Raw genomic sequence first — 18535 nt, forward strand, 5'->3', positions numbered from 1 at the left:
CCCATCACAAGTTAGCTTGAAGGCTGGGCCAGAATTCAAATCTCTTTTCTGCCCACAGAACCTTAAGCTTGTATCCTCCAGGTCATATCCCTGAACATCAAGTTGTAAAATATTTATGGGCATAAACAGGGATTCATTTTATACCAATGGAATCAACAGGAGGGAAAGCACTCATCTTTACAGACTACCTTTCGCTTTCTTGGTAAATTTGGGGATGAAGAAAACAGTGTGGTGGTTTTTTTTTTTGTTTTTTTTTTTTGCCTCTATCTTCAGCTTCCCAAAAATTCTTTTGACATTGGTTCTGAAAGGAACTTATTAGAGGAAGAAGTGAAGCAGGGAGGAACAAAACACATCTTTTTAAAGAGCACAGGTCAAGGCTAAGGTGATGAAAGATTTTCACCTGAGAATTCAGATTTTTTTTTAGGAACTAATGGGAAAAATTAGTTGTTCTAATATTTTTGATGTTTTCTTTTTAAGTTTTTGAGTATTTTCACAGTTGGTGGTGTGTATTCTATTTTAGAGAAAGCAAAACTGTTTACCACTCAGATGAAAATCAATTAATATTATCTGACTTGTTCAAATGGCAACTGCTTCTGTGGAGGCATTAAGCAATGTTTTTGATTTCTTTCGATGCATAAACAGAAATTTATAAATGCTTTATATTTACATTTACAATTATAAAAGCCCCATGTCCTCTAATGGAAGCATGATGCTGAAAGGAGGAACAGGCAATGACATGCCATGCATTTGATTTTGCCAGTGTAACTACAGAAGCTTCAGATCTAGACTAAGTGTTTCTCTCCTGTTGATTTTGACAGTTTTGCTCATATGTAGGAATATTATAGGCAACTGCCTCAGTGGAACAGAATAGGAGAAGACCACAAGCTCTTCACTGTTTAAATTAGAAACAAGAAAATTTTTCAACAAGCCCCTTGCTGTCTCCAGGCAGAACAGACCCCAAGACAAGCTCCTAGGAATGTATTTTTTTTCCAACAAAGCCACACCTTCTGCTTTTGGGCCCAGACTTCACTTGTGATTTTCTTGATTTTGTCACCTCAGGTTTATCATACATATGTACATTATGTTTCAGGTACAAAATCTTTAGAAGCTGCAACTACAGAATGGGAGAGGGAGTGAACTTTGAAGATGGGGAGGCACTGGAACATGTTGCCCACATAAGTTGTAAATGCCACATTCCTGGAAGCTTTCAAGGCCTGGCTGAACAGTGCTTTGAGCCACAGGTCCTTGTGTCCCTACCCATGGCATGGAGTTGGGACTTGATGATCTTTGAGGTCCCTTCCAACCCAAACCTCTCTCTGATCCTGTAATTCTGTAATATCCCACAGTCCTTACTAGTGACACTCCACAGCAAAACTGCTCCTCCCCGCTTTGCTTTGAGCAGGACACACGGGTGTCTGACAGGACTGCAATCCCAAACAAAGTCCTGCTGTGCTTTCAGGCAGGGAGTGCCCAGGGTGCAGGGCTTCCAAATTGCATACTAAGGATTGTGCTGTAGTCTCAGCTATTTTTCATTCTTCTGTCTCTATGGCATCATTGCTACTGAAGTGTGTGTGTTTGGAGTTTGCTGAAGTTCCAGTCTTTGGGATTGAAGGTTTTTATTTGGTCTAAGGAAATATACAACATGGCACATCGCAGGCTGACTTCCTATGGAGCCCTACCATCGACTCCTACCTACCCAGATCTTTTCTCAAGACCAAAGTAAATATCATCCAAAATGCCAAATCTTGGTTCATTATTTGGTGGTAGCATGCCACTGATTCAAGTAAACTCTGAGGGCTCTTCCCACATTAGGGAATGCTCAAGTGGCAGTAAGATACAAAAGCATGCTTCCAGAATGAGGCTAGAGGTAAAACAGCATTATTGGGATGGCCTATTACACCGTAATGATTATTTGATCTGATCAAGAACTGTTCTGGGTTTCAAGGAATATATAGATGGTTTGTTCCACCTTTACTTCCTTAAGGGTCCCAGGAGATGTGGAGCTTCTTAGATGTTCTGCCTTCAGCCTCTTTGCTGAAATACTTGACTGTGGTAGCATTTCTCCTTTAGAAAACTGATCACTGGGGACCAAAATGAAATCACTAAACTTAAACAGCCTCTGTAAAGGTAAAACCAATCAGCTGCATTCTGCCTGAATGTATTCACTGTTGCATTTTGGGCTGTTTACGACATAATGCCTTGGGTTTTTATTATGTGTTGTGGGCTATATTTTAAATAGAAATACTTTTTAAAATTCAGCCAAAATTTGCATCTGTTTTTCATTTTAAGTGTGATTGCATAGAATAAAGGAGAATTTTAAAATTAAAAATGTCACAAAATATGATGAAAAGTTTGAATGAATGACATGAGCTAATGGAGGGACCCTGATCCCAGAGCTCCTGCTGCCTTCTCAGGGGTCAGGTTTTTACCTTGCATCTGTATCAATTGTGGAAGAAGTTGTTATTTTCCCTGAATTTTTTCTCTGAGTTTTACAGACTTTGAATTTCTGTAGTAGCATGCTGTTATGCAGGCTAAATTACTAGTATTGGTCCAGATACATTTTCTCCATTCTTCTATGTGCTCTCAAGAATCAGTTCTGGTTTTCTGTATTTAACCCCAACTATTTTCATTGCATTTGCTGAGTTAATGAGTAAGAGCAATCTTTCTCTTTAAAGTTTATTACCTTAGCCAGATCACTGTACTTGCAGGGAGACACGTAATTGAAATATCAATACCAAAGACACTTTAGTTTGAATTTTTGCTGCAGCACAAAGTAATAAAGTCACATTGAGGAAAAATTTGTCCTTCATAGGAATTTCTGGTCTGGACCATTAGTAGCGCCTTATTCTGCTTTAGCATGAGAAACATTGTGATTTTGAGAACATTTAGTATCAGTCTTGGATTTGGAATTGAAAGACTCTGTATGAGATAACAATTATGTATTCTAGGAGGAAAAAAGACAAGTGTGGAATTATATCATTGTGGTATTGTAGTAACTTGTATTCCAAACACTTTTATAGTTTTCTATTAAATCTACTGAGTGATGCAAAAGTATTTCTAAATAAACATCAGAAAGACTATTACAGTTGGAAATTTTCAGGTTTAAAATTCTGATAAAACTGCTTATTAGGGAAAAAAAGTTGGCATTTAAGACTCCAGAGAGTGCTATTTATGAGCTTGTGGTACGTTGCTAATTTGTTCAGTGCTAGAATAGCAGGTCAGGCTCTTTTGAATTGTAAGATTTTCTTCATGTTAACTCCAGAGGGGGAATGTAGGTTTTCTCCTTGTGTGGTCATTAGCACAGCTCTACTAGAATGGAGGTGATAAGAGTCCAGCAAAAGATTATCCTTCAACAGAAGGAAAAAAAAAAGGTGACTTGAAAAAACAGCCCTTTCAATTCCCTGTTTCTTTTAAAATTACCTTCCTTTATAATTTCTGAGCTCTTTAGCCTGATTTTGCAGATATATCTCACATGTAAATAAACATATGCTTGTCATAGTTCACTTGGTCTTATTTTCTTCATTATTTAGCAACCACAGTTTCAAAAGGTACACTTGATGCTTTTTTCAGTATCAGACATTCTAGGTGCATTTACTCTGTTTACATAAGACAGCAACTTTCTAAGGTGTCATTAAGCACTGTAAGAATACAGTGACAAGACACCAGCAATTTTTAATCCACTTTTTCACACAAAGCCTGTTCTTTCTGTCTCATTCCTCTTTAAGCATGTATTAATTCTGTCTGTAAGGCGACAGTACAATTCCCAGATCTATGTGAACCAAGTCTGCTTTTAGCTGACTTGTACAGTAAAAAACTAGAATAAAACATTCTTTCTTGTATCTTACTGTTTTGACTACTATTTATGGCATTAAAAAATAGGTTTCTATAACTATAGATTTAGGTTTAGAAGGTTAAATGGTGGAAACAGTTTTTAATAATGCATGCTGCTTTGTAGAAGCGTGTAAAATGAAACTGATGAGAGTTAAATATCTTGGGTTTAGTCTGGTCATTGTAGTGAATTATTTGTAATACAGATGATGGTCTGGAACCAATTGTGTCACGAGATATGTGGAAACAGAAAAAATAAATGACCCATGCTAAAAATTTAGTAACACAATTATACTAACTCCCCTGAGCAGCCCTTCTGAATTACTGGAAGATTTCATGGGAACAAATTTGAAAACATACCAGGGAACTGAGGGTTAAAATATAGAATTATATTATTGAATAGATATGTAATTTCTGCTTTGATAGAGAGACTTATTTTCTAAACATCTGCAGTAATAGGAAATGGTCTGAACTGCCATCTATTCATGTTTTGTCACAGGATACAGCTGCTGTCATATGTTATTAACAACAGATCTTTTTAGCAATGCTATGCCTCTGAGTTTTAGTTGAAATTGGGAAGTGATTTTGACATTTTTTGTCTTTTATGCTGAAAAGTTTATAAAAATGAATATTACTAAGGCATTCTAATATTGAAAGATGAATTTTTTTATACACAGCCTCAATTATGGTTTTTGTGTAGTTATATCAGGAAGTTGTGTTTTTCAGATTTTCCAGAGCTATCATTTTTACATGCTGAAACTCATTTCAGAAAGGCCTCTTAGGGGAAATACCTGTATGATGCTTACTTACTACCTGTCAGCTACAGCACGTGCTGTACTGTGTTATAATGAGGATATGTCAAAGGATTATTCATTTGGACTCCAAGAAGTTATTCTCAGCAAGAAAATTAGGGACAAAGCTAATTATATTTGAATGCTTTAACTCTCTATTTTCTTTAACTTAGGGATGCTGACTTGTTCCTGTTAGACACAAGAAAGGCTCAAGCTTCTGATGTGGGCTGGTTTGTCTTTGACATTACTGCGACCAGCAATCACTGGGTGATTAATCCACAGAACAACCTGGGCTTGCAGCTCTGCGCTGAAACTGGGGATGGTAAGATCCAAACTACAGATCATAATGCCTTGTGTGCTCTTGTCCAGCCTTGCTAGGACTTTTGTCTGGATGGCTGTTTTTTAGCTTGACTGGGTGACAGTTCACGGAGAGTTTATCAGCAAATGACACCAATCTTATCCTGCTGTTGATGCGGTCTGCAAGTTTTCTATTATTTTCAATTCTGTAGAATATTGCAATTATAAAACTAACTGAATCAGGTAAAACTGCTTTCAGGATAAGAGCTCCTACATGCAAAATTAGGATCCGTTTTAATGTTCTACCACTGATGATTACATTCAGGAAAGTCAGACGGATTTGCAGAATTTCTTGGGCTGAAGAAAGAGAAAGTTATGAAATAAACCTCAGAGCCATTCAGAAGGTATAGCATCTGTTGATACTGATGTTGAAGAAAGATTAGTGATAGGATAATGTGGGAATTGGTTTTCTTTAATTTGAAAAAAAAAAAAGATTTTTTTAATCTTGAAATGGGTTAAAAATTTGAAATCTTGAAAATTTGGGTTAGCTGAAAATTAGAAAAACCACTATCAGAATTGAATTTTTGAGCTGTGGGGGTTTTAGTACAAATTTACTGGGCTACTGCATTATTCATAGTTATGTTCTTCATTAAATTTGAAAATGCATCTCAGTGCAAAACAATATTTTTAGAAGAAATGTTCTTTACTTAGACTTCTTTAGAAACTAATAAAAAGAGACTTATATACTGTTTTTTCTGTGATGGTTCACTTAATCCATACCACTTTACAAGCAAACTCAGATTTAACTCTTTTTGTCAAAAAGCTTTTTATGTCAGAGGTCAAGGGATCTATGATGCCCGTTAATGTAAACCTTAGCTGACATAATGTTAATGAGTAGCAGAAGAAACCCTGGTGTAAGGATTAATATTTTTTTCTTCTTTGTTCTGGCTACATTTTCTCATTGGTTTTGATCTAAATTCTCCCTCAGGCCCAGCTGGGCTGTGAACAAAGCATCTCATACTTTTTCAGCAAGTGCCCTGGCTGCTGGAGAGTTATGCAAAAGCCGTCCTTTAGGCACGACGCGCAAGAAGGGAGCTGGCAGGCTTGCACCAAGCTCATGGCCATTTCATCTGATGTTACCTTTTGGTCAGAGTACAGCCAGTGCACAACGGGGGCACCAGTGCAAAGCAGACCACGCTGCTGCCTTCACCCAGCCTTCAAAGGCACCACTCCTGAGCCTGGGCTGCATGGGGAGCAGATCTCTTAGGCAGCCTGGTTTAATGGGGCCATTTTAAAGCTCTTACAATTCTGGGGAGGTGACACCTCCGTCAGGAATCCAAATTAGGTGGGCTGGCTTCTGGCCAGCTTTCCTGCTCCAGAATAAACTCCATCCTTGACTTTTTTTTTTTTTTTTTTTTTTCCAGGCGATTTGAACACAGAAATTGTTGAAAATTAAATATCCATGAAAGGCATTCATTAAGAAACCCTGCAACCAGCAATTTGTTGGTTCTAGCCTCAAAATTACATCCGTTTGGTAAACTACAGGAAAGTTTGTAAAGGAAACCTTTAGGTTAATACACTGAAGAAATTGTAAAAGAATAGCTCATGTAAATATTTCCCCTGTCCTGCTCCAAAGATCAGAAAGGTGATAGATAATTTTCTATTTTAAATTCCAAAGCCACAAACAGCTTTACCTTTTGCACCTTACTTATTTGACTTATGAAGGAATTTGCCTTTTCCCTCACTTTCTATTCCCTTTTTCACTTTATTTGTACAAGGAGTTCACTTCTAGGAACCAAAGTTTTCAAAACTATAGGATAGGCCTATGCTACACCATTCAGCTTAGCGCAAGCAAAATCATCCTTTCATGCTCTTACAATTTTGCTCTTAAGGCTTTGATTATTTTTATTGGGTTGCTGTTACTTCTGGAAGCTATTAGAAACATCAGCAGTTGAATGACACGTTTGTGTACAGACGGAACATGAATTTTTATACGACTCGGTATGTAGCGGACTCGGTTCGTAACCCAGAGAACTCCACCCACCTTTCCTCCAACCAGGTCTCTGTGAGAGCTCAGGCACTGGCTCAAATCAACTGAAAAACTTTCCCTTGGCTCCAGTGAACCTCAGGCCATGCAGGTCTGAAGCACATTTCTTCGTGCCTCCAGCTGTCAGCCGAGTTTACAGGAGGCATAGTACTTCTGTCCCCATAACTGAAGAGATATTTATGATAAGACCTGATTCATTAACGTTTCAATTGCAACAGATCATTAAACTAAATGGGATTTTGTTAAATAAGAGGATCCTTGATTGAGTTATTCCAGTACTACACTGGGGTCCTGGATAATCGAGTCTGTAGATACATACTGATTTTTAGATTTATTCATACAGCCAATATGGGGCATCAGTAGTTGCTGAGACTCCAGGGTACTATTATATTGTTATCACTACCATTAAAAGTAATCTTTCTTACAGTTATCTATCAGAGATATTTTTGGCAATTACTTGTGTTTAGATATATTTCTTTGCGTCCCTGAAGATGGTGCACAAATAATAATAATATCTACATAAGGAATAAAAAAAATTTTGCAACTAATATAACAGTGTGAAGAAAAAATGTTTGGAAAAATGTCTGGTTGTTGTAATTCATATTTTTCCCCCTTTGAAAATCCTGAAAAAAGTACAAAAAGCCACATGACACTGGAATGTGTTTTATTTTTTCTTTAGGACAGTATTTGGTATCATACGTCTCATTTTAGCATGAAATGTAGACTTTTTCTCTTAATGGGACATTTTATTTTGAACAGTAAGAATAAAGGTTTGCATGACACATATGGAAGCTGTCAACATGTAATGCACTCTTTCCCTGGGGCTGTGGTAAATTAAGGATCAGGTTTTTTTGATTCTCTTTTTTAATGTATCCTCAACATTCTGCAGCATCCCTTTTTGGCTGATTCCCTAATTTTGACACCAAAACTCTCTGTTGTGATTCAGATGAGAGGTGATCTTTTTCACGCTGATGGATGCGCGGGTGTTGGACGAATTGCAGCATAAAATCAATACAGATGCACAAACAATTTGAAAACCTCCATGCAACCTCTTCCTGTATATATACCACATGTCTCCTAAGACTTAAAACTTGTTCTAGTGAATCAGCACCTTTTATTAACATTTAGCATTTTTATAAGTGGATGCTAGCAGTGATCTGAACATCTCTATTGCTGAAGTGGTACAAACAGCTAGAAGAGTAATCTTTTTTCTATTTTTGTCATTGCTGAGGAGAACCTAGAGTTGTTTACAGAGAATAGAAGAGGGACATAACATGCAATCTGATTGGTGGTGATCCCCAGAATAAAATGGATTCCAAATACACAGCTCTCAACACAATATCTTGAGTAGCCCCACTACTCAGTAGTCATATAGTTCTGTGCCTTTTTTAGATTACTGCAGCTCTCACTTATTTTCATCTACCAGCACACCAGAGGGGAAGTGTCTTCTTTGAAAAAACAAAGATTGAGATTTCTGTTACCACATAGTCCTGTGGAAGGTTTCTTTGGGCTTTATTGCTTTTTGAGGTGGCCAGGCAGCAGAAACCCTCAGCTCCCTGACTCTGACTCTTACTTCAAGTATTTTTTTTTCCCCAGAGCAAAAGCAAACTTGAAAACACATAGGTTACTCAATCCAAGTGAAACCTGTGGAAGGCTAATTTCCCCTTGAGCATGAATTTGGGCATCCTCTGATGTGTGTCCCCTGGAAGGGGGTTTGGTTCTTAACCCTACATGCTGCATGAAGGATTGGTGAAGTTTTTCTCCAGAGATGTTGGAGAAGAAACTAAAAAATGCAGTCTCTCTTTTTTACCCTATCTTCCTTTTAGCCTGGATCTTCTAAGGTCCCTTTCTCCAGCTAAGCCTTTAGAAAGGCAGCTCTCAGTGTGGCATGGAGTGGCTGGTTTGCTTTCAAGCCATGACAACCTGTGGCAGCACTCTGGCCTCTTCATATACTTGGCTGTATATTTGATGTAGTTTTGGCCTCATTACTACACTAAATGTTGTGAATTTGTCCTACAGCTGCCCCTAGACCACCTTGGCACCTTGCTTACATGACCATGGTAGCTATCAAGGACTCTGGAGGATGCTGCTGAGTTGTTACTTTTAAACCTCTTGATGGATTTGATATTTATAAGGCAAAGTATGAGGAGCAATGTCACCTTCATTGCCGTCCCTACAGTGGGAAACTTAGGAAATATGTATTTATATTAATATATATATATATGGACTTTGGCAGGCAATAGCTCTGACTAAATTCTGGGCCATCTGGAAGCCATATAGCCATGTTAGCACAGCACTGAACCCGAGCTAATACATCCTGCCCCTCAGCAGGTTTTATTAGCTTGGGCTCAAGCACTGCCTAAGTACAGCTACATTCATTTCTGGTTTAGAGCTGACTTTGGTCAAAATTGCACTGGTTTTGAATTAAACATGCTCAGCAGTACTGTGGTGCGAAACAAGCTGGAGGGTGAGTCTCCCAGTTTCCAAAACAGGATGATCCCATGACAGCTGTCCCCATGAGAAAGGTCCCAGTGCTGCAGTGCTGCCTCGAGGTTCAGCTGACTGTGGTGGAGCTGGCACAGGATGCAAATGCAGCAGGAGCACACTCCCACCCTGAGCAGAGCGGATGACCCAGTTCCAGCAGCCTTTAATTTGCTCAGATAGGTGGAACCACGGTTTCCAGCTGGGTCACAAGCACGGTCCGCGTTGTGTCGGCTTGTAGCAAGCAAGCACACCCTTTGTTAGGAAGGGCACACTCACTTTGAGCAGAAGGGCCAAGGAGGGGAGGGAAACAAGCTCCCACCCCTTATCCTACCACTACTGGTGTGCACTGGTCCTGGCTGTACAGCTGTGCAAATCACCCCACACCCTGCTCCCCAGACAGATGAAGGATACAGCTGCTTCTCAACACCATTAGTTTAGAGATAATGGCATTTGTGTTCCATTCCATTCAGAAGGCTTTTATCCATTTTATTCTTTGGTGGATGACCAATTAATCTAATCTCTCCTTGTTTTATTGTCTTCCTGAACACATTTTTTAATGGTGCAGAAAAGCCCCAGGACTCCCACAAGCCACTCACAGTTTAAGTGCATTAACTTGGAAGGATAAATCAAGTACTTACAGAGCATTTTTGTGTATAATTACAGCTGATTTTTTTTTGTGTAAGCATATATTGTACTGCCACATTATACAGCATATCAGAGTTCCTTATGTGTTCCCAAGTGCTTTCTTCAAAAGCTTTACGAACACCAAAATTAACACAAAAAGATACCCAAAATTCCTTTAAATTAACTGAGTAAAAACAACTAAATGTAAGATTTGAGAAAGAAAAGATGAATCTAGTCTTGACTAAAGCTGTGAAGCCTAGGAAAAGCAGAGCAGAGCATCCAAGACCACCCATTTTTCAGAATTCCTTAAAGCCTCGAGGGAGAAGAAGAGTTAATAAAACACATAAAGCATGTGTCAAAAGCATATTTTATGTTGTTATAGATAAATGTGTCCACCAAAGGAAAAGTTTGAGCAACAGTTTATATAGATAATACAATAGAGACAGTAAAAAATACTTTAGAGTTGGAGTGTTGAGGATGTGTTATATATATACCATCACATTGGTGTTATTAGCATTCCTCATGTATTTTTTAAAAATAAGCTTAAGTAGCCAAACTCCATCTCAATTCTTGTTTCAAGTCCCATTGCTCTCGAGAGTGGTGTTTGGGCATGAAAAACCATGAAAGTTTCTCTCCAATTTTGAAAACTACTGTGTGTCAGCTTTCATAGTCAGAGCCTATGGGCAGTTTTTTGCTCAAATATTAAATGTTATTGGACCCTGGATGCTCAGGATCTTTCTTCAAAAGGCCTTTTCTCATTTCAGATGTCACTCCCCAAAAGAAGGAAATCCTAGGTGTGGCATTGGAACATGAAATTTTTGTCAGCAAATTGCGTTGAAATTAATTCTCAGAATCACTAAATTTTTCATTTCTAAGTACAAATACATAAAATTATTACCAAAATAACTACTGTGACCTAGCAGTAGTGGTTAATCTATAAAATGTGTTTTGTGACTTCTTGAACACTTTTGAAAGTAAATAAGTTCTTGTTTTTCATAACAAAATTAGTGGTTTGGTGCCGGCCGATGACTCAGGACAAAATAATGGATTTTGGAATTGCTCACTGTGCTGTGTTGCCAGTGTAAATCTGGCTAGGATGCATAATGACTGAAAGCTCTTGCAAGATAAGTGTCTGATCAATATTTTACTTAAAATATATACAGTCTGAGGATATAAAGCCAAGGTACAGATCTTACTGTCATTGGCATCCACACTGGCAGTCTCAGAAAAAGTCTGCTTTCTGAATGTTATGAAACACAAGGATGTGTCTCCAGGTCAAGACTGCAAGACAGATTATTATTGAAAGCTTGAAGGGCTCTTGCATTTCCATTTGGAGCAGCTGGAGGGGAAATGAACTTTTAAGATGGAACTTGATCAGTTCACACAAAGAATTGTATAATATGACTGCATGTGACAGAACTGAAGCAGACAAAGTGACACAGCAAATAGCTCTGAGTTATCAACCTGAGTGCAATTCCTGTTTTGTGGCTGAAAAAACCAAAAAACACAAAATCATCGGGATTGTTGACAGGACCTTTTTTGTAAGCTGAACTTCACAGTTATTTTTGCAGCAGCGATTCCTTTATTATTAGGGGAGAGAATGTGAAAAGGCAAATAATATTCATTCAGTTCAGTCAGTCAAACCCAAACTTCCATGCAAGCTTTTATGCAAACTGCTAAGGGCACTTTACTATCAAATAGTATAAAAGCCAAAAAGAAGTTTAAATGCCAAGTCAAACAAATACATCTTGCCAAAGACTCAGAATCCTATGAATAAGGACTAAGCAGTTCAGCGAATTTGAAACATAATGCTTTAAATAAGTCTTAGTCTCCAAATATACCTGCCAGTATGTAGGGGAGATAATTAATAGTCAGAGCAGTATTGAGAAGTGCATGCCAGAATGTGAAGAATACAAGGGCTCTGGACTATCACTACATAGAGTAAATCCATCTCTTGTGTTTTTAGGGTTTTTCCTAGGTGCCGGGGCAATTGCAGTGGCTAAGTTCAGGGGATCAGGCACTAGCAGACTGCTGGTTACTTGCACTTTCTTCTTTTCATCTGAAATCTAAAAAAAATCTTTGAAATCGTCAGAATTAAAGATTTGATGGAAGGGCAGAATGCAGCCCATTTTTTGGAATGCTTGACAACGTTGTTCAGAGATGCTCAAGAGAAGCAGAAAGACAAACCTTGCTGTTTTGGTTTTACGAGTTTCATCTGGCTGAAGCTCTGAGTGTAGTTAAGCAGGTCAGCCTGAGTCATTCAGCCGACTTTAGAAAGTATTGCTTTAATGCCACAGTATGGAACAACTGCATGCCCCAGAGACCTGGATTTCCAGTTGCCATTGAAGCCAAGAATTTTCAAAATGTTTACAAGAAACGATAGATTAAAACCACTTACAAAAATGAATGCTACAAGGGGAAATTCAGGATAGAGCAAATATTTTTTTAAATGTATGTTGAAATTGACACCACAAACAAAAATAAGGACTACCTAATAAGACCATGGCACGCACAATGGAGCTACTGCTGTGGCAGAAAGCTTGATACTTTTCAGAGGCAGAATGCTTTGTAATACCTCCTGTTTAAGAAGGGACAATGCTTTTTATACTGAAGGCAAATATCCCCCATATATACAATTTTTAAATTTTTTTCATCCCTTTTTTAAAATAAAGGATAATATAAAAGTTCTGTAAATGCAAAATTTCTTTTGAAAAGAAGTAACCTAAAATGGAGACAACATATGTAGTTTGAATTTCCAAACCAAACAGTTCAGAGATCCTCCTCAGAAGAAATATAGCATCTCAAGGGCAGTGTATATTTTGATTGCTTCATCTTCTGAAAGTTGCAGTTAAGCTAAAGTATATGATAAACTGAGAGAGAAAAATTTAATAATGTACCCACAGAAGTCAATAAAAGTTTTCCTCTGTGCAAGATCCAGTGCATATGCCATTCATGAATTGAACAAATGAGTTCTAAAATCTTATGCTGCTTAGATCAAGCACATAAAGGAATATAGTCACATAAGCTGTTTCTCAGTGTAAAAAGGCTGTGGGTTACAGGATTAATTTTTTATAGTATATCTCTATACCCTGGATAACCAAGTAAGCCTTAACTTGTGGAATCTTAATAGCCATCTCATTGCTGAAGTCTAAAGGAAACCCAGAGGAAACTTAATAATATTAAAAGTTATTTTAAAGGGAGTTCACATTGGTTTGAAGGATATTTTCCTTCGCACACAATATCCACCATTGTAAATTCAGGGAACCTAAATTTAAATTCAGAAAAGCTTCACACACCTTTACAGTTCTCAATACATAAATTTAATAGTATTCTCAATATGTCCACCAGTAAAGCATTAATATTTTACAGATAAAATTAAAATTCTGAAAGTCATTGGAATGAAAAGTAAAGAAAAATAGTAAAAATATTCCCTCTAGAAATGAAGGGAAATGTGGAACTTTGTGGTGAGAAGCTAGCTTGTCCATGTTGTTATGAATAGAGAATAGCGTGTACAGTTTTTCATATCTGACTTGCAACAGAAGATTGGAACATATAGAAATTAATGTTACTGAATTATTTAATAGTAACTCAAACACATGAAAAGAAGAATTAAAGAAACACAAGACTAAAAAAGCATTTAAAATGAAATCAGAAGCTTCAACAAATATATTTTTCCATTGCAGTCAAAAAAGTAATTATCAAAATTGTTCAGAATATGTTGCCAATTACTCTGCTCCATAACTGCTAACTTTCTCAGTTCTTCTTTTGCCTTTGCTGGGCTCTCTGTCACTGGAAACATCTTAAACCAATTTAAAGTGCTACACCTGAATAAACATGTTGTAAAAGTGTTTATGTATTGAAGTGGGTCAGTTCAAGGTATGGTATTTGGCTGGAACTTCTAATTTCTCTTTTTACTGCAAAAGGGCTGCCAGAAGGAGGAAGTCTGAGCTGAATTAATACATTTGTTACAGTGGAAGTAGAATGGAAACTACTTTAACCACAAATCAAACTGCCTCTTTCATTTACGCCAGTGATAGAGTTTTTTTAAGAAATATAGACTCTGGCGTGCAGCCACTGTGAGTTTGTGTTTGAAAAGGAAACCTATATACTTATTTCTATAATGTTTACTCCTATGCTTGTTTTCAAGTTCTTTTTCGGGGTGGTTGAGTTAACAGCATTATACATTTGTGAGGCAGATGCTCTTTGTTGCCCACGTAACAAACTTTCCAGCGGGTTTAGAAGAACGGCGAGGCGCCCCGGTGCCGCCCGGCGCGCGGTGCCAGTGCGCGTACCCTCCCGTTTAAAGGAGCTCTAAGGAGTTCTGTGTCCCCACCCTGCACAGCTGCACAGCTTCACATGACACTGTCTCATTTTCTGACGGTTGAAGGGCTCTGCATAATACACGTACGCACAAAAGTGTTTATGCTGCCAAAATAAATTCTGTTAAGAGTGAGGGTTTATTTGCTAAAATGTCACTGATGCAGTTTCAGTGACTTGTTTTGCTTTCCTTTCTTTCAGTGAGGTTTAGACCACATAATATAGTGAGGTTACCACACAGTCCTGACTGAACAAATGTTTTAAAGTAATACGCACATCCCCTGGGAACACAACCAGAGTCAATAATACACGTATTTCAAACTCTCTTCTCTTGAACAACTGAATGGCTTCCTACCTTTACTGGTGAATGAACATCAGTTTGAGTAACACTGCACAATATTTATTTTTAAAGCAGAATTATATTTATTATCTACACTTCTATTTGCTACTGGTTTGCTTGGGGGATATAAAATTCCACGTCCCACTGAAATGATGCAAAATTAGAAGACCTCATTACATTATCCTTTCTATAGAAAACAGACTTCAATGGGGCTAATTTATTTTTTGGTTCTATAGATGTATGCCTAAGAATGAATTAAAACACCTCAGTAATGAATAAGATATATCGCACACAGAGACTGCAATTTTATTAAATAAAAATTGTATCTGTAAAGCTGTTGAAACTTTTGAAAATTATTTAGCTTTTTTGTCCTTTTAAGTTCTGTTCAACAAAATGTGGATTGATTCCTAATCATATAAATTCAGGATTGCAGCAAATTCCTGGCTATGATTCAGTCAGCAGTTGAACTCCTGCTATGGCTTTGGGAGGGGCAGAAGTTCACCTTTTAACTTGCAATTTCCATTGCTTTTAGGTCGAAGTATCAATGTTAAATCTGCTGGCCTGATTGGAAGACACGGGCCTCAGTCAAAGCAACCATTCATGGTTGCATTCTTCAAGGCAAGTGAAGTGCTTTTCCGTTCTGTCCGAGCAGCCAACAATAAAAGGAAAAATCAGAACCGCAACAAGTCCAGCAGTCAACAGGAGTCCTCTAGGATGCCAAATGCTGGAGGTAAGATGAAGCTATGATTTGCAGTCTTTTTATAGGAGATATGGGCACCTGCTGAAATGCAATGCAGTCACAACAGCTCAAAAAGATGCTGCTCACTGGCTGAACTGTCAGAAACAGTGTTCCCACTCCTCTTTCATTATGTTGGCCCTGGGTGTGATCTAGCTTCTGTAAGTCAGATCAATTACATGTATCTTGGACCCCAGGAGAGTGAAATGACCAAGCAATTTGAGAAAGTCTGTGTCTGAGCTTGAAACTAGGCCTACACAGTATGCAACTGGATGATATCTTTGCTATACATAAGTAAAAAATAGAGATAAAGAAAAGGATTGCACCCCTACTACGTGTCGAGGAAGCTTCAGCAAAACTGCCTCTCAGCTGAAGAAGGCAAGATGTAACACAAAAATCTCAATACTGGAAATGAGGAAACCTGAAAAATCATAAACTGTTTAGGAGTTCAGACTGGCTGACAAGTAATATAAAATATAAAATATATCCCTCTGTGGAGTGAATTTGGTCCCTTACCTGAAAGGTACTGACAATAATGCATAAGAAAATATTCTAAATTGCTTTAGGTCCTAGAATAAATTTTGCTTCAGTTTTCCTGAAACAATCCTTTCAGCTGAAGGCACAAAGTCACTTTCTCAATACTCTCACTTCTGAATAAACATTTCTATTTTTTGGGAAAAGGGTGTGAAAGAGTTTCTTTCTAGAAACATGGCAGATTTAATAACACCATATCAAAATCTTAATATTAGTGTTTTTCTTAAATCCCATGGAAGTATAAAAGTAAGCAAATCAATATTTTGTGGAAGGAATTTAGCCTTGGGGTGGGGCTCACCTATTTGAGGAGAAGTATTATAAGCAATATACATTACTTATATCTGTCTCAGAACCTTGACAGAGGCAGGCTAAGACTACTCTAATGCAATGAAAAAGCCTTTCTTAGATCATTTGAAGAAGGAAATTTTTACCATAACGACCCAAAAATTACTGCTGAGTTGCTAAAAAAAATCAAAGAAATTATTTAAATGATTTTTCATATTCTCTAGAAAGTCTGCCAATTTTGAGAATCACATTATTTTGGATGAAGGGATAATCACCTAAGTACATGGTACACACAAGATACCTAAATATAAATATCATTTATATTTTCAGATTGAATCGTCTGTATCTAGTGCATGAAAAAGTGAGAATTGAACAGATTTCTTAAGCCTCATTGATTGTAGCAGGAAAGCCAAACACAAGCTCCTTGCTGCTTTAACCTGGGAAAAACACAACCTTATCACATTGCACTGACATAAGAATTACCTCAGCAAGAGCTATCTGTAAATCTCAAAATGCTTTTCAACTTTGTCTGTGCATCCAGTTGTGCTCCAGACCTGTTGTAAAAGAAGAAAAATCAGAACATCTCTAGTGAAATTTCCATTATGAAACAAATGTTCTCCTAATCTTTTTAAGGTCTACATAAGCATAGAGTACATCACTACATATGTTGATCCATGGCAGATCTCTTTCAGAAGGGATTGCAGTTCAAGAAAACCATACTGTTAAAAGAGGATCAGATTAAGAAGCAATTGCACCAAATCAGAGGCATTGGCCATTGCTTGGAGAGGGAGGTAGTAAGATATAGGCAGGCTGGAAAATATGGCAAAGTTGAAGGGTAGATGTGTGACCACACAGCAACATCTGTGGCAAAACTGCTTGAAGGTATAGCAAACCACATTCCATGCTCTTGCCTTGCAGTTTGACTCAACAATCCCCATGTCACAAATAAACAAACTTGTTTGGGTGTCATTAATGATTGCTCACTGGACTTTTCCCACCATGGGTGATCCAGAATTCTTTTAATAACTACTGCAACAATACTCATGAAATACTGTGGATGAGCATGCTGAAGGCTACAACGGCAAAGTATGGATTCTGTCCAGAGTGCACGAAAAAGACATGGAGAAGAGAATATGTTCTTATTTCTCTGATCTCTGACTCTTTTCAGAATATAGTCCCTCTATATGGAGAGCCTGCTATCAGAGAAAAGCTATGCTCTTTTTCTTCTCTTTTCCAGCCCCAGGATCTGGGGGATATACTGAATCTGTTTGGGTTTGTGGAGAAGGCTAATAGTCCAAGTTCTCTACAGCTTCAGTAATGAGCAGAACTTCAAAAGTAAAATTCGTGTTTTCATATTCAAACACAAAAAACCAAAAGAATTTTGCCCCTCATCTTTCTCATGGAAGATAGTCAATAGACTATATTCATTTCTCATTCACTCCTTGATGCAAGACCCTTGACACAGTGACCAGCAAAGATAATTTTGTGATGTAGGTCTTTTGTTTCTAAGCTTCTTCCATTATCTTGTATCTATAGGAAGTAAGACAGACACTGACAGTGAAAAATGCTCACTTACATGGCTAGAGGTAATGTAGCCAGACCCAGATAGGTACATTGGCATTCATATAGGACAGACTTCTAATATTTCTTTCTCTATATATCAGCCTCAACTTTACCACAATCATGTCTTCACTTCCTCCTTGCTTCTTTCTTCTTCATTTTCTCTTCCTTTTTTCCCCCTTTTCTTTTTGCTTTCTCTTTTGTTTTCTCCTCTTTCCCCTTGCTCTAGCCTTTTTTCATCTTTCTTTTGCCTCTTGCATTTTGTATTTTGCCTTCTTATTTTTTCCTTTTTAAGTTCTTGGATTTCAGCAATTAGCTTTATCATGTTCTCAGCATGTCAAAAAGGAAAGCTCCACCGGATAACCCAGCTTTTCCCTTCCAAAGGACAAGAGATTTTTTAAATTATTCTTGAAGTTTCACGAAATCATAGAATGGTTTATGTTGGAAGAGACCTGGTCTAGTGGAAAATGAGGGGAGTCCCTGTCCCTCGTAGGGGAGTTGGAAGCATGTGATCTTTAAGGTCACTTCCAACTAACATTCTGTGATTCTTTCATATATACAATCTCAGTATAAGAGAATAAAATCTTATGTATGGATTATTGTAACACCTGGGAAATTGTTGACAGACTTGGGGTCACCATCCCTGTGTTGCTAAGAACTTCAAAAGGAGATAATGTCAATTACAATTCAGT

General features: G+C 37.7%; 1 protein-coding gene across 2 annotated transcripts in view; it reads left to right on the forward strand.

Moving 5' to 3' along the window:
- Positions 1–18535, forward strand: part of BMP5 (bone morphogenetic protein 5) — a 56351-nt gene that overhangs the window by 25882 nt on the left and 11934 nt on the right. For both annotated transcript variants that reach the window (XM_041410628.1, XM_041410629.1), the window contains 2 exons: positions 4793–4941; positions 15261–15458. In XM_041410628.1, the coding sequence (XP_041266562.1) occupies positions 4793–4941; positions 15261–15458 (347 nt within the window). The remainder of the gene's footprint in view (positions 1–4792; positions 4942–15260; positions 15459–18535) is intronic.

Source organism: Onychostruthus taczanowskii, unplaced genomic scaffold, assembly GCF_017590055.1.
Source record: "Onychostruthus taczanowskii isolate IOZ18803 unplaced genomic scaffold, ASM1759005v1 scaffold33, whole genome shotgun sequence".
Lineage (NCBI taxonomy): Eukaryota > Metazoa > Chordata > Aves > Passeriformes > Passeridae > Onychostruthus > Onychostruthus taczanowskii.